The 21,797-nt window shown below is 48.2% G+C and overlaps 4 protein-coding genes across 4 annotated transcripts; 2 read left to right on the top strand and 2 right to left on the bottom strand.

Moving 5' to 3' along the window:
- Window positions 1-2,248: 2,248 nt before the first annotated feature.
- On the top strand, window positions 2,249-4,563 carry F4822DRAFT_311651 (senescence-associated protein-domain-containing protein). Its single transcript, XM_051455339.1, has 3 exons — window positions 2,249-2,626; window positions 2,709-3,417; window positions 3,478-4,563. The coding sequence occupies exons 1-3, from the start codon at window positions 2,609-2,611 to the stop codon at window positions 4,305-4,307; spliced, it is 1,557 nt and encodes a 518-aa protein (XP_051312072.1). The 5' UTR covers window positions 2,249-2,608; the 3' UTR covers window positions 4,308-4,563.
- A 21-nt stretch (window positions 4,564-4,584) lies between these two features.
- On the top strand, window positions 4,585-7,506 carry F4822DRAFT_311524 (Spc97/Spc98 family protein). Its single transcript, XM_051455337.1, has 2 exons — window positions 4,585-5,716; window positions 5,768-7,506. The coding sequence occupies exons 1-2, from the start codon at window positions 5,093-5,095 to the stop codon at window positions 7,466-7,468; spliced, it is 2,325 nt and encodes a 774-aa protein (XP_051312071.1). The 5' UTR covers window positions 4,585-5,092; the 3' UTR covers window positions 7,469-7,506.
- A 1,017-nt stretch (window positions 7,507-8,523) lies between these two features.
- F4822DRAFT_311518 (uncharacterized protein) lies at window positions 8,524-10,462 on the bottom strand. The gene is made up of 2 exons (XM_051455336.1): window positions 8,931-10,462; window positions 8,524-8,874 (listed from the first exon to the last, which is right to left on the bottom strand). The coding sequence occupies exons 1-2, from the start codon at window positions 10,109-10,111 to the stop codon at window positions 8,661-8,663; spliced, it is 1,395 nt and encodes a 464-aa protein (XP_051312070.1). The 5' UTR covers window positions 10,112-10,462; the 3' UTR covers window positions 8,524-8,660.
- A 6,343-nt stretch (window positions 10,463-16,805) lies between these two features.
- Window positions 16,806-21,649, bottom strand: F4822DRAFT_409559 (uncharacterized protein). The gene is made up of 4 exons (XM_051458673.1): window positions 21,360-21,649; window positions 19,256-21,278; window positions 19,112-19,186; window positions 16,806-19,060 (listed from the first exon to the last, which is right to left on the bottom strand). The coding sequence occupies exons 2-4, from the start codon at window positions 20,955-20,957 to the stop codon at window positions 17,322-17,324; spliced, it is 3,516 nt and encodes a 1,171-aa protein (XP_051312069.1). The 5' UTR covers window positions 20,958-21,278; window positions 21,360-21,649; the 3' UTR covers window positions 16,806-17,321.
- Window positions 21,650-21,797: the final 148 nt, after the last annotated feature.

Raw genomic sequence — 21,797 nt, 5'->3', positions numbered from 1 at the left:
CCCATCTAGCGCACAGGCCGCGGCTGCTGGCCCCCGACAGGCTCACCTGCACCATCTGCACCCTCTCAGCGGGGAGGGGGGTGCCCTAAAAGAAAAAGAACCGTCCCACTAAAGTACCAAGGCTGCTGGGCAGGTACCTAGCTAGATACCTAGCACCCTGGAACACCGAGGTAGTCTTGAAGATTTGACCGGAGTGACGATAATAATGCTACAGAGACGAGGGTAGTAGGACGCATGGAAGCGGCGGTAGAGGTTACGCCATCTACAGCAGCATAAGATGCTGCAGAATAATTAAAAAATAATGCAGACGCCCTGGATCATGAACCACCCTTGACAGGCCGTTGGAGGGAAGACTCGGTAAGAAGCAGGTAGGTAGTATTGACGTTTTGGCACGTCCACGGGCCGATGGCACAGATGCAACCTACACATCCGTTCTTTTTGTACGTACCTGGGTGTGTAGGCACACAATACCTGTATTGTATGTATGTCAGATAGTCCCCTATTTTAGTAGGAGCCAACTGTGCCCCATCTCCCTATTTTCAGATAAAAAGGGAAGGGAAGGGAAGGGAAAGCTTTTGGGCGTTGAGGCACTGTGATTGATGGTTGTATCTCTCTTTGGTAAGTATCTTTTTTAAAAGGTTGAAATCATCGTCTTAAAAGGTCGAGTCAGCAGATAGCCTGCTTGAAGGGTGCGTCTAACAGTCGTATTCATATTTGATAGAACCTGGGACGATGTGTCCCAACAGTGTGTTTCTCGTTTTGGAATTTGGATATCAGTCTATCCTTTCGCAATTCTCGAGTCACCGATCAAGGTTGACTGCAACGTTCCTCGGGACACACTTGTATTCTAGTCCAATCAGCCAGTACTTGCATCCGCAACCCGTGGGGGGCTTGGCTTGTTGGTGTTTAGCAGGTTTAGCAGCGGAAAGTTCATCGCCTTTTTATCAACCCGAGGAATTGGAACTGCTAAGCAATGCTGAAGATGTTGGCAACAAAAGTCCTTTCGCGGAGCATTTCTAGCCAACCTGACATAGTCGGTCCGACCATCGAAAAATACCTATTGGTAGATGGCTCATCCCGCATCTTCCCAACTGCCGACGGAAAGCCATCTTCAATAGTCGATGACAAATGATAGCTGCTATGATTATGATTAATGGACGTATGTTCTGACAATTCGAACTGTGACCGGTTTCCCGGTCTCCACTTCCGGTGTGCATAACTATTGCACAGAAATGGCTTGGCCAAGGATAGATTTCGCACATCGTTGGTATGTCAGACCCGAGTTTCTTCGAGACCGGTCTTGAAGATGGAGCATTTTCAAGCCAAGAGGCAGCCAATATATAATCCATCATAAGCAATTTGTCTCGAATCAGGTCTTGCTAGCATCCGTTCCGTGGCTATGAGTGCTGCGTCGTCATCAGTAGTAGCTAAGTATTTTGCCTGGAACAACTTGTATCGCCACGGACCCGTCATTATGTTTCTGGTGATATGCGCGCACGGAATAGCTAATAGTGGCTGATAGAGTCATCAAAGTATGGGTAAGATATCCGCATCCAGATACGCCTACATATAGGATCGTATGTGCGTACTAAGGAAAAGGGACTCGGTAAGGTGGTCAGTACTACAAGTTGATGTACAGTACCTAATCACCAACAATTCGCATACCGGCCAGGCGGGTGTTGGACAAAATTCTTTATTTTTAAGAGGTCCACGGGTATCACTAACGACCCTTGTCAGCTTTGACGCTTTTAGGGAGGTAGACGGGTGGAGTAATCTCCGCTTTCTCTCTCTTTTTCTTTTTTTTTTTCCCTCTTTCTTTCTGCCCCTCAGCTCCCCCCACACCAACCACCATAAGTCCAGCACAAAACCTTGAATGTTGCCCCTCATCTATCTAGATATTGGAGTTCCTCACCTTCCTTCCTTCCCTTTGGATATGCATGTCTCTATTGGATTATATGCAGGTGCTTACATAAGGTAATCTCAAGCTATACACATCCACATATTAGCTACACCTATATCAGGCGATTTTAAGTTTAAATAGGCACAAAACGTTAAATGCTGTTATTAACCACAGACAGAAATGGTTGAAACATGCACAAATATTCGTATATTTATAATCAACTAGGAAGGTACCTAGGAGGCTACTATTTTTTGACCGGTACTCTAAGTACATACGATGTATTCGTAGTATTCCTCGTTAGTGTCATAGGCAGCAAGGGTTCGTGTGGCAATCACATCTAAATCGCCCAATGACGTCGCTGTGAGGCCTCTCGACACACACCATGTTCCAGCCTTGTAACCACACGGCGCTTGTCTCTAAGCGCTTTAAACTATTCCATTTCACCTCTAATTCCTTGGTTTATTGGGTTATTTGATAGATCATGTACTAATCCCAACTGCATTCTAACAAAGTCACGTTTATAGCTATTCTTAGTCTTTATTCCTATTAGTCCTCTTTGACCAAATAGCCGCCAATTCGTCTTATCTTGCTTCGAGGTTGGAACACACGACATAATACATACCTACATACCTATATACTAAGCCGCTCGCTACCTATTGACCTTTTTGATAATCGCTTGATTCATTCTAAGCCTCAGTCCGACACAGTATGGCATCCGGACACAATGTAAGTTGGTCGCGTTCCGCATTGATCGAGCGATGCGACGCTGTATTATGCGAGCAGTACTGACGCCCGCACCCTCCAACAGGACCCTAGATTACTATACGCCATCTCAGGTGTTTCGGCCTACCATCTTGCCTATGGAAAGGAAGAATCTCTCACTCCTGCTGGGCCACAGACTCTGTCCTTGTTGATGGTCCCAACATCCTCCCCTTACGCCGATCCCGCCATTGAGAATCAAGATGGAGCGCCACCCGAAGATTTCTACCTCCATCTTCACCTACCACCCGAATTAGATATTCCCTTACCTGCGACCACCCAAATATACCATCAGCCACCCACGAGCTATCTCATCCCCAGATGGGACCTCGGTCCTGACAGCGGGGCGTTCACGCGCATCGAATTTCCCGCGGTCGGCGCTCGCAAGGGGCTCCAAGAGGATGTGGATACTTTTGAAACCATCTTGGCGCAATGTACCGCTTTTCTCGAAAGAGCTCCGCCACCAAAGACAGCAAGGAGGGAGAAGGAGAAGAAGAAGGAAAAGTCAACTTCTCCAACATCGCCATCTTCCACTAGAACATCACCGAAAATGTCAAAATCGAAATCTGCATCTCCAGAACAACTACCAGCATATAACCCTGCTTCCTATAAACCTGGTGAAGGATATGTGAAGGGTAGCCAGAGTTCTCAGCGAGGGGGCCAAATCGTGCTAGTAGACGAGGAAGATGGCAGCGTCATAGGAGAGTTGTCAGAGGGGTACCAGGTTCTTGATTCGGACGTGAAGCCGGGTTCCAAGGGTAAGGACAACATGTTCCTCTCAAAGTGATTTTCGGTTGTACTTACAATAGTGACAATAGATCCTGTCGAAATCACTCTCCCCGACGAAGGGACTAACAAACTCGCTGTTGTTCCTGCTTCGCCAGAGACTCTGGAGCTTGAATTGCATCCTGCTTACCAAAGGTCATTTATCGTATCGAAAGCCGCTTATGCATCGCGGTTAATCATCACTACGTCGGATTTGGTTTCCAATGCTATGCAAAGCGGGTCAGAGAGCTTTGTGAAAAACACCAAGTCAAATGACAAAGCCGTGACGTTTACACCAGCAACGCACGATCGAGTTCGCCGCATAGGAAAGTTTTCCGGTGGTGTAGCTGACCTATCATCAAAGACGGTTGGTCAGGTCACCAAATTGGCTCAGAACGTAGGAGCTACAATCGCAGGCCGTGGTGTTAAGGAAGGGAAGAAGGGTTACGGCCCGGATGGACAGCCGCTCGAGTCATTCAAGCCCGGGTTGCTAAATAAGAGCTTAATGGCCTTCACAACAGTTGCAGATGGAATCGATCAAGCAACGCGAAATCTCCTTACTTCGGCATCGTCGAACGCGACAAGTATGGTCACTCACAGATGGGGCGCCGAAGCGGGAGAATTGTCGAAGCACCTAGGTGGGAGCGTCAAAAACGTCGGCCTCGTCTATATTGATGTTACGGGTGTCTCTCGGAAGGCCGTTATAAAAGCAGTTGGGAAAGGTATGGTAGTCGGAAAAGTCAAAGGTGGAGGGGAAATCATCGTGGGAGACGATACCTCAGATATTGTGTCAAGGAAAGAGACCAACGGCTCCAAGGCCAAATCGACTCCAGCTTCTCCAAGCACCAATAGCCCGGTAGATGGTAAGGGGTTGAAACGGTAAATGGGTTTCACAGTGGTATCTCAAAATAATGAGTATTTTACGAATAATATGTACTTTTATGATACGGAAAGCGGCGAGGAAAACTTTCAAGAGGAATGATCAATTTAATAGAACGGCGGGAACGGTTCTACTTTAATACATCAACACATTTAAGTGCATACATATCTCACTAAACAATAATATACAGAGGTCTATGCGTTTAAAAAGAGTTTTATCTAATTAGACAAAAAATGGAACTCAAAATATATGGGTCTAATTTACGCATAACGCGCTTAGAGGACGATTGGAAGTAAGGTAGTCGCGACGAAGAACGTGAGGTGAAGAGCAGTTACCTCTAAAGGGTGACAAGACTCTTTTTTCTCCCAAAAACAACAAAATTCAAAAGGCCTGGCCTGAAAAACATCTCAAATTTTCCATAATCATAACTGGAAAATGTTTAGGATTACAGGCTGACCTCGATAAGAACATACACACCAAGAATAAAACATAGCTTCATTCGCGAACGGCGATTTGCTACTTTCCGCCCACTATTTTCCTCACCCAGAATACGTTGGTTCATGCACACAATAGGCAAATCAGATCGCGTATTTTATCTTCTCAGATGTGTCGCTACGAATGCCTTGGTTCCATAATTCTCTTGATTCAAGATATCGGCGATAAGATCCGGTCTAAGAAGCCTCCACATGTCTTACCAGGGTTGGGTTCCCATTGTCGAATGAGTCCCTGGTGGTCTTAGCGATCCTCCAGCTCTATTCCTAACACGATCATAGTTCATCAACTCAGCAATGCTCCACGAGATCTTGCTGTCCCTCTCGGGACACCCGTCCCCTCTACTCAGGAACGACCATACCGATTCCAGAGCTCAGTCCATCCTCTCACCATCAGAGAGAGAATTACTCAAGACAGCCGGGAATCTAAGTGATCTTCACTGCAAACTCATAAGTTATACTGCACATATCAGTGCGACACATCCTTCTGTCATATGTCGCGCGGTATCAACCTCTATCAATTCCCTTCACCTCAGCGCATTTCAGAGGAAGGTGTTAGAAGTAGAAGACAATGTTCTTCGAAAAGACCCTTCTATTGTATGCGCTTATAATATTGTGCCCCTAACTGCGGTTATTGGCCAATTCTCGGGCTGGACTCGACGGATGGAATGGTTGTGGGATTTGGTTCAGTTTATTCTCAAAGAGAAGGGAAGCTCACCTTGCCAGGCAGCACAGCTCGTTAACAGATTACGTGATGGGCTTCAGACTGGCTACGCCGACATTGAGGAGACGGCGCAGAGTCTCGTCAAAGTTTCTGAAGCTGCCTGGTTGAAGCAGGTTTCGGCCTGGGTTCTCTACGGCCGAATACCTGCAATGGGGGGTAAAGACTTCTTCATTCGAAAGGACGAGGATGACGAACAGGTAACAATATTCGCCCTCCTACTCAATAATTCGTATCGCTAAAGTTTTTAGGGGTATTCTATTAACCATAAGTTGCTACCATCCTTTGTAACCCCATCTACGGCCACGTCAATTTTATTTATCGGAACCTCGTTGAATCGTGTAAAAACGGGGAGTAGCATAAACTCGAGTAACGACGGGCTTAATCAATTCTCCTCCCAACTTCAGACCCTCGGAGGTCTAACCTCTCCTCTCAATAGTGCAGCCTTATCGAGGGCTATTACTACAATCCGGCTAACATTATCTCGAACAACGTTGCAGAAGCTCTTGCCATTAAGTAAAGTCCTCGAGATACTTAATGTGTTCCGGGATTTCTTCTTACTTGGTCGTGGCGAATTCGCCATGGTTCTCACACAGCAAGCTGATGAGATAATTAGCAACCGCTGGCGGCGTGCCGACAACCTTGCCTACGAGAAAAGGCACGGACTCGGCAATGTGATGGTTAAGGAAGGCGAAGTATCCGCTGTTCTCACCAAGACATGGACGACATTGGGCTCGATGCAAAACCAGCACGCGGACGAAGACGAAGGGCTTGAAGTTGCGAGGGACTTGTTACGGCTGAACTTATCGAAGACCAAAGCATCGACGCCTGTTAAGTGCAGCGTTGGTACCGGCAATCAGTCGTCTAGCAATATTACCAGTACCCCATTTCGAAATCTCCTTTTCTCCGTTCCTGTAATTCTCACATTACAAATTCCACCACCGCTGGATTTATTCTTGACCGCATCCGACGTGCAGACTTATACCGCGATTAATTCTTACCTCCTTTCCATTCGCCGCTCTCACCTTCATCTCACAGATCTATGGAAAATATCGCCTCTCCGTCGTCACCACCCATCAGCCCCTCGACCTCCATACAGCACTACAAAAGGTGGTATCGCAAGAACACGACTCCTCCGTGAGCGTTGGTCTTCTCGCTCGTCGGCGATGCGAAGTGCATGGAGTACGAGCAGTGCCGTGATATTTTTCCTAGCTGAAACTGAAGCTTACCTTCAAGTTGATATTGTGAAAGGTCTCTGGGACGACTTTCATGACTGGCTTACGGATAAAGGAGAACACAGAAAACAACATAGTCGGTCACAATCCTCATATGAGGACCAACCGGGTAGTGTCGGAGATTCCTCTGACGCAGATGCGACACCACAAACTCAAAAACAACAAAACCCCAAACACGACCCCCAAACCCTCTCTACAGCTCACCGCCTATACTTGCGCGCCCTTACTCGCCGCCTCCTCCTCGCGCAGTCTACTTGGACAGACGCATTATACGATCTTCTCGTACACGCAGACCGTCTATCAACCCTAATCCGCCGCCTCCAAAGCGTCTGGGCCGCATCCGACCTAGAAGCCGACGAAGGCGTAGTAGACGCCTTCGCGGACCTAGCTACCGAAGAAGCAGATGTGCGCCGCGATGTGCGGGCCGCAGGGGAGGATGTTAAGAACGCGGTGGCGAAAACATTAGCTGCGCTACGGGGCTTGAGTTTGGATTCCGCGTTTACGGCGGGAGTTGGGGATAAAGGAGGTGATGGGGATATTGAAGACGAAGATGACGCGGAGGAGATGAGTGGTGATGATGAGGATGGCACAAAATACACCCCTCGGAGGACTGGCGGAATCGATAGGTTGTTGATGAAGCTTGATTTCGGCGGGTGGTTTGATGCTGGGAGGGGAGTGGCGTTTCAGGGTGTCGGGGATGAGGATGATGGGTTTTGATTAGAGGTGGGTGGATGGATGAGGCGAAGTTGTAGATTGGAATGAGGCGCGTTAGTTGGGCTGATGAATTAATCGCTCAATGATGCAGTCTTGACGTCGTCTCACATCCGTTCCTAGATCCATAGATGAAATAATCGTTGTCGCATCTTCTCGTATGAATAACACGATTGGAAGAACGTCTTCCTATATAATCCGAAGCCGAAGAAAACCTACGTTGTATCGGAAAGAATTGAATACGAGTTATGCAATTGCAACACAAAAAGCGATGGCGATTCATAAAATACTTTATGTATGTCAAATGCCTCATAGATAAAAAAAAATTGTTATGAGCGATATACATAAATTTCGTCAAATTCATGGTATCCTATAGCTAACATAGAAAATAATTCTGCTGCAGCCAAGCCGCTATATAAGCAATGATACATAATAAAAGGCAACGAATGGTGCTATCGGTATAGAATGTATATATAACGGATGTGTGGGTTTGGGTGTATGTTTTTCGTGATGGTAGGTAAATGATAAAAAAGATCAAATAGTAAAACAAACTTGTACAGCCACATATTCATATGCACCGACCGATACTCCAATGCTCCGTTATTCGTAACCCAAGATCAAAAGCAAGAAATAAGATGTATCAAACAAAAAGATATGTACAGCCCAATCCCACGTGAAAATAGTATGCATGTGCCTTCCCCGTTGCCGCCCAATGCGATGCACACCCTATATAATATATATAAATATACCGTAAATGACGCCAGATGCCACTTGAAACGACGTCCGGTCGGCTAAGTCTTGACCGGAGCGTAGAAAAGTGGATGGGAAGAAAAAGCAGAGCAAAAGATTGAAACAAAATAAAACAAGCAGATGAAGCATAACTTTTGGTGGTAACATAGGATGAGACGCTGTGTCGTCAATCATCAATCATTGCTCGGCTTTTTTTCAAGCGAGACGGTGGTGGTGCCCTTCTATTTTTCTTATTCGACGACACGTAACTGGGGATACGGTGGCCGCGTCAAAAGAAGGTAGATGTCCTAGGAGAAAATATCGCTCAAGGCTCTGTAACGATGGGAAGGTTGTATTAACGGGGAAGAAAACTGAACGGAATAGAAAAATTGGCGGTCTGGGTCCGCGTGTTTAAACGTGATCTCATGTTCATCTCAGTGGTCGGAGTCATCCGTCGACAAATCGCCTTTCAGTAAGCAGCCACAGGCTTTGATTGAAAGCGTAATGGACTTGGATGATGCTCCGAATTCCGACGAGCGAGCATGTGTTGTACAAAATTCTTGGGGCTATCTAAAGATTTCGATAGCAGTGGAAGTCCGATATGGGGGCGAGGCTTCTTCGTCTGCCAACGCTCCTTGATGCAATCGTCAACGAGCGCTATTAGGCCAGTTGCAACCACGATACTGAAGTCGTTAGTATAAGTATCGGATATAATTGGAAATTGATATGGGTGACTTACTCGGCAACATCAGTCGCAGCGGTGATCAGGCTCTCGTCACTGATCCACATATGGCAGGGAGGTACCCAGCCACCGGCTTCCTCATCAATATTAATTTGAATTGGTGATCGAGTCTCAGGCACTATATGTGCGACGGGCGCATTGGTTTGGCCATCACGTAGAAGATGGTAGGAAACAGAATTCGTGAGCTTATCGAGGACTCTCTTCCAAGAGTACTTGTGGCCCCACCATTCAAAATCGTATCTTTTCGTTTTCTTGCCGCGTCGTTCCACATCAACACGCGCATAGTTAGAGAACTCAAGCTTGATCGTATTGGTCGGTATTGGACGAGCCTTCTCCTTACCATCGATAGAGATGGAATCGCTAATACTTTCGGCCAAGTCACTATCCGTTTCGGCGGTTGAGGAGGAGCCAGTTGATGGTCGGCTCCAAGATGACAAGACCGAACCGTTTGTGGGAACACGGACGAGTTGTGGTCGCTTTGTTAGGGACTTAACCGCAGTCGACACCGAGCGCTGTAGGACAGGACGGCTTGTTCTTGCCGGCTCTATGTATTTGCGTTTCGAGCTGCATACTTCGCGGCCGGAGTCTCGACAATACCGCCTTAGAGAAAATTCGCGTTTGCCCAAGTCGTACATCCGTAGATGGAAAAGTTGGATCGTCTTCCTCCGTCTACCCGGAAAGATAGTATCGACCCGTAGGTTCATATTCCCATCTGCTGTAAAATCATCGTGACGAATAGTAAGCCTATTCAAAGACGGGAACAAATCGGCAAAATCCTCCGGGTTCGAAGCTCTGACGTTGGCTTCTTCAATCTCATGTCTGTAGGCAGGTAATTCAGGAATGTCTGAATAGTCTGTGCGATCTTCGAACTCCTCGTCATCTTCAAAATCAATGCTTGAGGCCCGGGACGAATATGTGTCGACTGACGATCGCGCGTATAAGCTCGTAATTGGCGACAGATCCTCCTCATAGCGGGTTGGTTGATATTTGTGATATTGGCAGTTTGAATCTTGTGTCAATGGTCTAGGGACGTCGTAAACGGAGGTAGCGCCAGTACTTCCAGAGCCCTGTGAATCTGTGCTTTGCCTCGTATCCCGAGTACTAGCACTAGAGTCAGAGTCTCTGTCTCGTCTTCCAAGCATGTAGAAAGGCATGGTTGAAGGAGGATAGGAAGTCATGGGGGCGGTCGGATGGGTGTTGATTATTGATTGTTGATGAAGAGTTGGGTGCTAGAGTAGTAAGAGGGCGGAGGCTGGGAGGAAGAAGGTAGGCGAGAGGACCTCTTATATCTATCTGCTCGATCTCAGGGTCCTGAGGCACGCAAACCTGCAAGTTGGTGCTGCCAGAGTCGCGCGCAGTTATGATTCGTTGCGGCCCACTGAGGCCTGAGATGATCTTTATAGAAGTAAGGGTTTGTTTTGAGAGCTGCTCGACATGCGCCCAAACCGGGGAGTGAAGGCGGAACCCGGTAGGATTTGTAGATGAGCCGAATAGAGGAGCGTATGGATCCCTATGATGGAATGAGTATTGACAGATGGGAATGTATGGATGTTTTTTGGACACTCTGTGGATATGAAGGGGAGTTTATGCAGTGTATATAATAACGGTGGAATGGATCCGTTATAAACGAGAGAGGGGGTGACGAAAGCTACATGGCGCAACAAGAGAGATATAAGGTTGACGATACTGATTGGGAGCTGAGCTGACGAAAGACAAATCGGCCGCAGGCGGCAGGGAAACTGCCCAGAAAACAGGCGACCGAACGCTGGCCGCGGAACCGCGACTAACCCGGGATAGCATCCATCCCCAGTTGGGTAATGGTTATGACGCTAGCTGCATATAACGACACATAATTGACGGAGCCTCGTATGGAGGTTCCTAATGGCTGTGACGACCAAAGGAGGCGAGAGCCCTGCCCCAAAGTCACTAGAGTGCCCGGGAATTTTCGAGTTATCCAAGGTGGGGGGATTTCTCAACTTACTTACCAAGCCGAGAGGTGAAATGTCATGTACCTCGCTGCTTATTGGAAGGAGACTCTACTTCCTGCGAGTTATCTCGGCGTCGCACGGTATTGGGGAGTTGAGTGTTCCGTTCCATTTTCCGTTCCACGGCTTCTTTTTTTCCCAGTATACCCCCGGATAGTGGCGAGCAATGTCGCACCACCATCATGCTACGCTCGCAAGCTCAATGGCGGTATAGATTCCATTGAGCTTCAGATTTCGTACATATTACCTATATAGCATAGCTATACGTAGCTATAAAAATAATCATGTTGTCACGAGGTCAATAGCTGCTGCGAGTAGGGACATGGAGAAGTAAGGTTGGTAATGAATTGTTAGATTGTATTAGTAGAAGTTCAAGTCGAGTGGAATGTTATTTACAGTTTAGATTAGGTAGTAATGACACAGTAGAGTTCTTAAAGTAACACTATATACATTGGCTCTCTTAAGCGCTGATAGGTGTTCTTGAGGCGCAGTTACGTACATAAATACACGCTTTAAATACAGTACTAACTCTAAGACAATACTGTAAAGTGCCCTGAAGAGAGTATACTGGTACATAGAATTAAGCTTCATAATATACATCGCAATTTCCGTCCTCAATTCTCAAATGGAAGGTTTTGGAAAGAGCAAAGGCAGGTTTTTCTTTTTCTTTTCCTTTTTTTTTTTCTTCGCTCATGCATACAAAAGAAAATTTCTTTCCATTTTTTAACCAATTGGTCGTTACTGTTCCTGATAATTCACGCATTGTAACTTATTCTTCGGCAACTAAAATCTCGTTCCACTACAGCTTACCTGAATAGCAGCCTTCTCTTTCTTCACTTCTGCTTAGAAGATGCCATTCCTAGTAATCGGTTCCGAATAAAATGGGCTGACCGTGCTACTCTCGGTCAATCTTCATCGAAGACAATCGGGACAAGAAGGAGACTCAAAGACATATCTGCAACATTCTCGTCCGTCCTTACTACTACTTCCCGGCAGTACATGCCCGTGGATTTTGGAGAACATGGGCAATCTTCAGCCAATGCAAATTTGCATACTCGGTCTACAACCACGAGTATGTTCAGCGAAGCGCAAGTGCTACTAATCGTCGTGCTAGAGGAACCGCAGAAGTAAGGAAGATCTTAAACGGGCACAGTGCATCGTGCTCCGTTATGACGTTCCAGTGATGGGCCGTCTATGTACTTCCATGGCAATGGTCCCCTTCAACCTTGAGGAACTATAGCACACCCTAGTATGCCACGGAACAGCACCGAGCACCTGTCTATTACCAACTTTGTACTCATTGTACACATCCACCATAACCGTCATTACTTCCAACTTCCGTCCCGGTAAGGGAGTTGTGGATGCCACCTGCAGACTCGGTAAATTGCTTACCACTACAAAGTCACTCGAATCTGGGGTGCGCTTGTGCCCAACCAGACGGCGGTATCGATTCATACATGTACTAAATCGACTACATGCCCATCTTGTGGGCGTTCTTATTCATTATTGGCTAGCAACACAACACCCTTCAAGCTCTCTGCGTTGTCGACAATGTCGATTCAAACTCAATATGTTTCTAATTTCAATTTCTAAGTGCCACGCCTGGGTTCTAGACGCTGCGAGAGAAATAGAAGTACTACCCAAGAGTGCCATCGCACCTCCTCTACGCACAGCCAATCCGCCCGCTCGAAGTTTTGGCGGGCGTGGCATTGGATTTCGACCTCCCCTCACTTGCATATGGGGGTTAATTATTGGGCCAAACTTGGCCCCTCGGACAACGCCTCAATAGATTGCGATCTTGGGTATGTTTGCCATCCGCCCACCCAACTCGCGAGAACTCGCGAATCTTCGGGCATGGGTTGAAGTTACCAATTTTTCGATGCCCCGTGGTTCGTCGCCGATTGAAAAAAAGTTTTTTCATCTTTGAAGCAAGTAATATGTTTCCAAAGCTGTACAACAATGCACCACCTTGGTAGATTTCACATGGGCGTCAATGACTACGAAACATCTGTCCCCATTAATCTCCATATCTAACAACGCGCTTGTCTTTTTTGTACGACCAGATGTTAAGACACCATCGGCTGGTCTAAGAAAGCCCCAAACTCTTTCCGGTCTGGCGTCACCTCGTGCAGCTGTTGTTCCTGCCTTTTTTTCTGGTCTGCTGCAGGTCGTCAAATACGGGACTGCTGTGTGTTCGTTCGTGATTCGTTGGCCAGGTTTTGGCCCGACTTAAACGTCAGATGGGAAACGGGCATGGACACAGAGCGGCTCACGCACGTGCTTCTAGCAGACTTGAATTTCTTTACTTATTCCTAAATTATTAAGGCGATCCCGCTACGATTGGTTGCTAGCCCTGGATCGTTGCCGAGTCAATGCAGCATAGAGAGATCTCCTTTAGTTAGGTCACCCTGCATACGTCTTAGGAACCTTGGGATTTCCGAGAATGGAAAGCTGGTCCTTTGGCTCCTCTTTTTCATACGATGGGTCTAGTAGCTAGGTATAGGAGCATTGATACTATCCACGGCGATGCTTGACGATGCCACGATGGCAGGTTCAAAACCCGGATTCCTTCGAATCTTAGTCTTACAAGCTGTTGCTCACGGATTGATGCCCTAGGGCACTAAATTCCTGCGAGGGAACATCATCGTCAACGTTGATGCTTTTTTATGGGAGGCGTGACAATCCATCGGCAAGCAAAGTTGCCGGTAGCTCGCCCTCGCCGTCGACGATCTTCACGATGCCGTCGTCTCGATCATAAGCCTCCTTACTGATTAGCGTTGATCTACCCTTTGTGCCTCGTACGCGGCTGCTTGTCCCGTCCCAATACCCCACATATGCATATTGCCGAAGTCGGCACCCAGATTACTGGAATACCGTATGGTGTTCCCTTTGACGCAATCGACGTGCTCCATCAGCTATCATAGCCTCACTCGGGTCTAATGTTTACTGAGCGATCCTCGCTGAAGGCTATCATTATATGGGCAACCCGTACCCTCTATGGATCACAAAACTCGCTGCTTTGGGAGGATCAACTGAATACGACTTGTGACGTCGCCGGTCCCCGTATTCATAACGACGGCTTTAGACCTCGTTCTGTTGAGCTTTTTTTTCTTCTCCTCGGGCTTTCTAGGATTCTGATCAACGTAGCAGTCACTCGTCTTCGACAGCTCAGTCCGCTACACTTTACTATAATTAAGTAGGGCACCTGCAACATGGCCATCTGGAATATCCCGGTTGTTTCATCGCGCGTAGAGCGGCAAGATTGGCTTCGTTTCCTATAAGTCCCACCCTTTCAATAATGCCCGATACGCAAACTGGTTAAAAGGAGAAAGGGCGCTTGCATATCAATTGGACCAAGTTCATAGACTTTGGTCATGATTGTCTCCACGTCTTTCTCATCAGACCACAGGTTGGGCGCGAGATTTCTCCTATTGGATTTGAATGTCAAAGATCCAGGGTCCTTTTCTTCTGTCAATTAAAGCTTAGAGCTCAAGGAGCTCCAAGAAGTCCCAGCTCCAATCGAGTCTCCTAAGATAAGCACCTACTGCTTGGACCCCCAGCGGTGGTTCCGACCAACACATGCGTTGCTTTTTCTCCGATTGCCAATAGTAGACAAAGTAGGTATTTGGGTGGCAGAAGAGATTGGATGATTGATGTACCCCGTTGGTAAGACTGCGACCCTACGATGCAAGATTTATCCTATCGGGCTCCTTCGGTAAATCCAGTAACTGGCTTCAGAGTGTCGATTAAAGTCCGAGCTGTCTCGCCATCCATCCACCCTGTCCAAGCTTGGATCAGATTTGCGCACTCAATTCTACTGGCCATTGATGCTCCACGAGTTTTGGGGTTCAACCTCTCGCGGTGATTCCCAGCGCAAATCACCGGATCATTTTCGCCGTTTGGCATTCCCATTTCCCATATCGCGAAAAGCTCAATTTTCATTTTTTTTGGGATCCAGCGTACATATGCCATATTGAACTAGGTAAGTGTAGCAAACATCATGGAAAATATGGCTTGCTTCCCCGAGATCCATTGACCACTCTCCCTGCTTTTCTTGCGCCTAGGGCTCATCGGTCAAACCTGAACAACCTGGGCACGACGATATTACACCCGGGCTATCATTAGCTACGATCACCACCGCTGGCCCTTTGTAATATTCTCCGATAGCTCTTCGTTGCTACCTTGGCAATACTTTGCCTAAAATAAAGTAACCATAATCTGTCTACGCCCAAAATTCGGGCCATCTAAATAGGTAAGCCATATCGCTTACTCATTTAGCCCTATCTTCTCTTGGCTTCATTATCGAGGCCTCAAATAGAGGCCCCCACGATGTCGGGTCCAAGGTGGTAAGCAAAGTGACCCCAGCGGAAGACCAATATTAGGAAATGCCATGCTGGTTGTTCACGGCGCACGAACACATGATCACATGTAGTTCTAGACCGGCTTCTCACTGCAGATGTTACCGCTACAAAGCTTAGATCAATTTGGGGCGAAGCAGTAAGGCACATGAGACATACAGAGGGAAGAGTTAGACACGCTCGCACCTGTATAACGTGTCGACGTTACAAAGCAGCATAGGCTATCGAGGGATCTAGAAGTCAAGTGAAATGTTTCGGGTGTCCGCTTCGCCCTCTCCGAATTCATCCCTCCCGAAGACTGCCGGGTCCCGGATAGGAGATGGAAGTTGGAAAGGGAAAAAAGGTAATGTCACGGCATTGTGCAGCCATCCACCTATGTCATTGTGCAGACCCGGGTTTACTCACCTACATATGTTAGCTTACTAAAGCGTCAGGCAGTTTCGCATTCTCGCCTCCGGGTGTTAACCACCTAGGTATTAAGGTGTAATGACGTCCCCTTTTGCCTGACCGGCTTTCTTTGGGGACGTCGTACACCGAGAACTGCTCCAACTTGCGCATATCTACCTTTCCATCTCGGATCTCATTTGAGGATACAGACTCATTTGAAACAATGACGTATCGGATCCCAACCTTTTTCTCTTGGCTCTCTTTCTCAATCATTGCAGTTCACGAAGTCGAGGCGGGTCAATTTTCATAGCTGACAGCTTACACGATACCTGAAGAACGAAGATATGGTACAATCCACTATGATGACATTTGGCCAGCTCAGCCATGATGCTATAGGCATAATACGTATAATACAAATTCTACTTGTATAGCTAAGAAGAGGCTCCATTGCAAAATGTGAGAACTGACCAAATTGTTTTGGAAACTTCCTAATATCAATCGCAATAATAGTTCGAGTAAACATACCCACCTAGTAGACCCAATGCCAGTCGGTAAATATTGACTCAAAAATAGAAATTCTGCATAGACTCTTTACATTATAGACTTAACAAATCCGTTCTATCCGCTGTGCCTCTCAATTGCGTATATTGAAATGTATTCGTCTTTCGCCTCCTTAGCCACTTCGCGATCTAATATAGGACTATTTACGTCACCGCTATAAACTTCATTCAGTGCCTAATTCATGCATCCGTGTATCTGGGATTTCTTGGGAGATCGGGCTGATGCGAATTTTTCGCTCTAGACGCTTATAAACGCCACATGATGTAGTTAGTAGTCAGTAGCCGGTATCCGGTACCCAACCGGCGGCCACATAGGCAGTGTCACCATCATAATGTTTACGACCTCGGGAATCTTACTTACTTACAAGGTGCCACGTGATATATCCCCTACAGTGAGATGATGGGTAGCTTCGGGTGAGATTGAATTTGACCTACTCGCCTGAGAATTTATCTAGCTCTATCCAACAGATAAGCTCTTAAGTTAAACTAGACTTCTAGCCATCCTCCTGCTATTCCTATTGGTAGATCCCAGGTAGATCCCACATCAAAAGCATAAGAAGCTAAGAAACAAATAAACAAAACCTTTAGCTTGATATTTCACATCTGGTTGTAGATAATAATAGTAGTAGTAATAACGTTACAAGCTATGTGTTTGACTGGGTACAAATGCAAGTTTGCAATAAGCTACGTAGGATACCGTATGAGCGAAGTGAGTTGGTTGGTGGTAGTAGTAGAACACCAATCATCGGTAGTTATTGTGATATCAACATGAACGACATGAACTCCTCAACGAATGCTTTGCCTTCCAAGGTTGCTTTGCCTTGCTTTGCTCTTTTCTCTTGACCCCAAAAACCTGGTTTGGAAATCGTTGCGTATCTCTTGGCGATCGTAACCCCGTTTCATGCTTTCGTATCATAAAATGATTCTATTACTTTCCTGAGTCATCGCCATCATCATCTCTGCTCACTAACTAACAAGTACGGGTGAAGATAGGGCTTAAAGCGGGATTTGCATCGGGCTGTCCACGCTAACCCTCCCGTCCGCGCCGACCCTCACGAGTATCGGCCATAGGAACTCGTAGGATGGTCTTCGGCATTGCTAACCCGAACTCCACCCGATCCAACTGCGCGGCATAACCCGCCAGATCTTGACCTCGCCACTTCGGAGATCTTCTAGCTTGAAGCTTTCCTGTTTTACCTTCTTGCTCTCACGGCCTTGTTCCCAAGCCCGAATCTTCTTCTTGACACCATCCCACTCCGAGACGATGGCCACGTGGTCCGGTTTGCCTACTTCCATCGAATACTTCGCATGCATAGGCCCATGTTTTCCTTGGAATTTTGCATTGCGAATGGAAACAATGTCTCCGGGTCTAATTTGGTCGTTCAACTGTGTTGAAGCATTGGCGAGATTCGCGTAGACTAAGGCACCGTAGGAACGTGTGCCAACTGGGAGTAGAGCGTTTTTGAGAGGTTTGAGGAGCTCGAAAACTAGTGCTTGTGGACTTCCATCGCCAACAATAGAATCTTTCTTCCCTGCTACAGCGCTAGCTAATGATCGGCCAAACTGCTCATAAGCCTCTTCTAGCTGGTCTGGGCGAAGAGATCGAGGAGGGGGTTCATGACGTTGCTCAAGTTGAGCACCTAAGAGGTCTTGTGTATCGAAACTGATGGTGATGACAGTTTGCGAATAATCTTGGAATAGGATGAAGACCTCTTTGATGACCCCTGTTCCGGAAGTCGACTCGTCATGTTCTGTATAGATGTCCTTTCTACCTTGGAAAACTGGAGGAACTCCGTTTGGCGAAAGCCACCATTGTGTATGGACAGCTAGCTCGACATCGTTCGCCACGTAACTAGTTTCCATGGAGGGTCGGGTGTTGTCGATTGATCTTCTTCCACCTGGCCTTTGAACATCCAAAGATTTCCGAGGCGGCAGCCTATTAGCAGGCAGTGTTGGTGGGGGGCCTCGATTTACTGGTGGCGGGGGAGGCGGCGAATGGTACGCAGAGGCTGGCTCCGGGATAGGTGTCGGCTCATCCGGAACTGTTGCACTTTGAGGAGCCGAAGAGGTAGGGCTATTGTAGTTGTATGGGTCGTAGTCCTCCTCCTCATAGGAATACGGCACTTCCTTCGGAGGCGGCGGGGGTGGAGGGACGGCACGAGGTGCGTCTATCGATAGTCTTGTGTTTGGTGCGGGTTGACTCGGGATCGGCGGAGGGCCACCTCTCGGAGCAGCGGCATTAGGAAGAGGCGGAGGCAAAGACGGCGGAGCTTCGGTAACAGGTGAACGCACCGGAGTGCTATCATCTAGACTTGAATCTCGTGCATGCGCCTTAAGAGCATCCTTATGATGAACCGAAGATCCGATATCGGTATCGTAATCACCCTCGTACTCAGTCACTTCTCCCTCTTCGCCATTATCCAATGCTCCTGGCCTCATGGGATATGTGATTCGTTCGTCAGCCGTAGAAGAACGACTTGGGGGGTTACCTGGAGGTGGAGGGGGTGGAGGTCGGCCTTGAGTAGGGACAGGTGGAGCAGCACCTGGAATAGGAGGCGGCGGACGGCTGTTCCTCTTGCTTGGCTGCGGGGGCGGCGGCGGTGAAGATGGAATAGCTTCTTCACCCATGTAAGAAGTCCGTCTACCAGCGAGTCGTGGCGAGGTGGGAATGGTGGGGGACGCTATAGGGACAGGAGGCATTCGAGCACTAGGGGGGACTTCACCTCGAGGGGTTTCAAGAGCTCTCTGCGGATTCTCGGACAATTCATCGTCGGATTCAGAACCTTGGCTAGGCGATGTTACGCCGCCAGGCGGAGGCGGAGGCGGGGGAGGTCGAGCTGCGATACGAATTAGCTTCTGTTTCGTCGTCAAACGCGTATAGGTCTTACAATCTGCTGGTACCGGAGGCGGTGCAGGTCGTCCTCCAGGGACAGGAGGTGGAGCGCCAGGACCTTTCAATGGAGCTACCCGTCGTGTTAATCGTCTTATCGTCGTCATAATAAGACTAAGGACACGCCCGGATTCAAACTTACGTTCTACAATTGAACCAGTAGGTTGAGCACTAACGACCGGTGTAGTGTCTTGCCCACCTGGTTCCTCATGCTCAGACTCAGCAGTTTCCTCTTCCTCCTGCTGTTTCGATTTTCCCATTCCAGGTAGGGCCATCATAGTGGGTACCGGAGGGACGGCCATTCTAGGTGACGAGGGGGCTTCCTGTATTTCGCTTGAACGACGTTCTGTTGGCGGTGAGGCTTTAGGCTTCTTGGCTGATGCTGGGGCTGATGGGGGCATCATCGCGGGTGCACCGAACATTCCATGCATACCCATCATACCCATACCGCCACTCATCTTTGCCATCCTAGCACGGAGCTCCTCTTTTCGTCTTACCTCAGGGTCGACGTCCTCTTCTTCTTCCCCTTCCTCTTCATCCTCTGGAATTTCTGGTTCGGGAGCAGCCCCTCTATGAGGACGAGACTTCTCATCACTGTCTTCTCTTTCGGTAAGATCTTCTTGTCCCTCCGTTGTATCTCCCGCACCAGACATGTCCGCCTCGTTTCCATCGTTTTCGGCGTGGGCCGCAGAGGACTTCCGTCGGACAGATAATGATTGTCTAGGTCTAGGTTCGTCTATAGATTTCTTGCTAGCAACTTCGGCCGTATCTTTTCTCTCTAAAGGAGGGGGCACATCTCCTATCTCCTCTGCTGGAGCACCTTCTTCGCTTTCGGTACGTTTCTTTGGGGGACGCTTAGGTTTTTCCTTTTTCGCGGCAGCTTCGGCATGTCGTTGGGCTGCTTCAGCTTGTTGCTTTTGGAGTAGAGCAATTCGTTCTTTCAAGCTGGTTGGCTTAGGTTGATCCTCTTCTTGTTCCTCCGATTGTGCTGTGGGAACCAGACCAGCCCTCTCCGCATTTTCCAGAGACTCCGCCTCTTTAGCTTTAATCTCGGGATCTTCTTCTCGTCGATAAACCTTAGTGGTAGGGGCTTCACGAGGTGGGGGGACGTAGGCATTCCTGCTGGGTGGAGGAGCAACGAATGGCTTCTTGATAAATCCGGAACTGCCGGAGCCCAGCCCACTAGGCTTGAAAGGCGCGACAGGAGGAGCCGCCGGCTTGTTGAATGCCGCTATACGATCTCTGAAAGAATTACTAGAGGGTTTCTCAGATACGGGTGGGGGGCCAGCACGAGCTGGGGCTGGAGCTGGAGCCCTTGGCGCCGACTGAGTGGCAACAGATGGGACTGGTGGGCTCGCTGGTTGAGAAACCTTAGGTTCGACAGGAACAGGGGCTGGGATAGGAGCTGTTTCCGGTGGTTTGGCTACAGGAGCCACAGGAGCTACTGGGGAGCGGGGCTCTGGAGCAGGAATAGGCGGCGAAGCAACGCGTGGTTCTTCGTAAGGGACCTCTGTTTGTACGTCCTCTGGCTCCTCTACCGGCGGGGGCACGGCTGAAAAAGCGGGAGGCGGCGGTAGAGGTGAAGAAGTAGCTGTGGGTTCCGCCTCCTTCTTGCGTGCTCTTGTTGGGCGAGGCGGGGCAGTGGGCTCATACTTCTCAACGAAGTTTCGAGGAAATATTCCCTCTTGCTTCATGCCCAGGCTGTCAACATATTCACCGCCGTACCAGTCAGCATCTTCCTCGTCAGTAACTGTTATGATTTGGCCGATGGAGAAAGGTAGGTCGTCCTCGTGTCCCGATGTGTATTCGTAGACGGCCTTCACCTTGAATGGCACGGCAGCCATGGTGCGTCAGCGTCGTCAGCTGGCTGGCTGGTGGAACTCGATCTCGGAGAAGTCGAAGTACGATTGGCGGGGTAGTTAAATGACGAGCGAAATCTGGATGCGACAGTAGGATGCGATGTGATGTGCCAAAGTGGTGTGGTTTATTTGATTCTAAGGTGTGGGAGGCAGAAGATGGAGCAGCCTCTCTTCAAGTCGGTTAGGTAAAAAACAAAACAAAACAATCAAAAGACGATGTATCACAACTCGTCAAATTGGGTAGAGGATAGAAGGGGGGGGGAGCATGAGGCTGAGCATTCGCAAGCAGCCTGTCACAGCGCGCGGCTGGAGTAGGTCGACGTCAGCGCATGAACTTGCACCCTATACCCTTTCTTTAATGAGTAGGTAGATTGAGATGTAACCCACCGCAAAGCCAAAGCTTGGCTAACTCGAGTGACGTGCGTGCTTCGGGTTGGTTTTGGGGGTTCGAGTTGCATACGCTGTCGGGATCGTATAGGTTAGGAATTATTTCTTTTATTTAGTTTGTACCGACCAAACTCGTTGTTAAGTAATAGTAGTAGTTTTTTAAATTTTCGATCCAACAGCAGAGAGGTAGGGTACAGTAGGTAGACAGTGAGTAGTAGGCAGAAACAAAAGTGCTTGAAAGGTGCGTGCGGGTTGGTGGACGCCTAATGGGATCAAACATGAGGGAAAGGATGCAATGCAGTGTGCAGGGTTTCTTCCTAGCACCCTATCCTTGGCTTTAGCTGGCTTAGCTCTTCTTCAGACACTGAACTTTGAAATGTCCCGCTCCGAACGTCCCTAAGGTGGGAAGCACGGACCAATGACGCTACTATGCTTCTT

Source organism: Hypoxylon trugodes (assembly GCF_022578975.1).
Source record: "Hypoxylon trugodes strain CBS 135444 unplaced genomic scaffold F4822scaffold_7, whole genome shotgun sequence".
Lineage (NCBI taxonomy): Eukaryota > Fungi > Ascomycota > Sordariomycetes > Xylariales > Hypoxylaceae > Hypoxylon > Hypoxylon trugodes.
The sequence above is the reverse complement of the archived record's forward strand: the minus strand, read 5'-3'. Positions and strand labels throughout refer to the sequence as shown.

Bases quoted from the DNA above. Each gene is read 5' to 3' on its own strand.
- F4822DRAFT_311651 (XM_051455339.1), top strand. The intron at 3,418-3,477 runs GTAAGGACAACA...TAGTGACAATAG, and splicing joins CGTGAAGCCGGGTTCCAAGG to ATCCTGTCGAAATCACTCTC.
- F4822DRAFT_311524 (XM_051455337.1), top strand. From the start codon at position 5,093: ATGCTCCACGAGATCTTGCTGTCCCTCTCGGGACACCCGTCCCCTCTA. The intron at 5,717-5,767 runs GTAACAATATTC...TAAAGTTTTTAG, and splicing joins AGGACGAGGATGACGAACAG to GGGTATTCTATTAACCATAA.
- F4822DRAFT_311518 (XM_051455336.1), bottom strand. From the start codon at position 10,111: ATGACTTCCTATCCTCCTTCAACCATGCCTTTCTACATGCTTGGAAGA. The intron at 8,875-8,930 runs GTAAGTCACCCA...TAACGACTTCAG, and splicing joins GCTGCGACTGATGTTGCCGA to TATCGTGGTTGCAACTGGCC.
- F4822DRAFT_409559 (XM_051458673.1), bottom strand. From the start codon at position 20,957: ATGGCTGCCGTGCCATTCAAGGTGAAGGCCGTCTACGAATACACATCG. The intron at 19,187-19,255 runs GTAAGTTTGAAT...CACGACGGGTAG, and splicing joins TACTGGTTCAATTGTAGAAC to CTCCATTGAAAGGTCCTGGC. The intron at 19,061-19,111 runs GTAAGACCTATA...TTCGTATCGCAG, and splicing joins GCCTCCGGTACCAGCAGATT to CTCGACCTCCCCCGCCTCCG.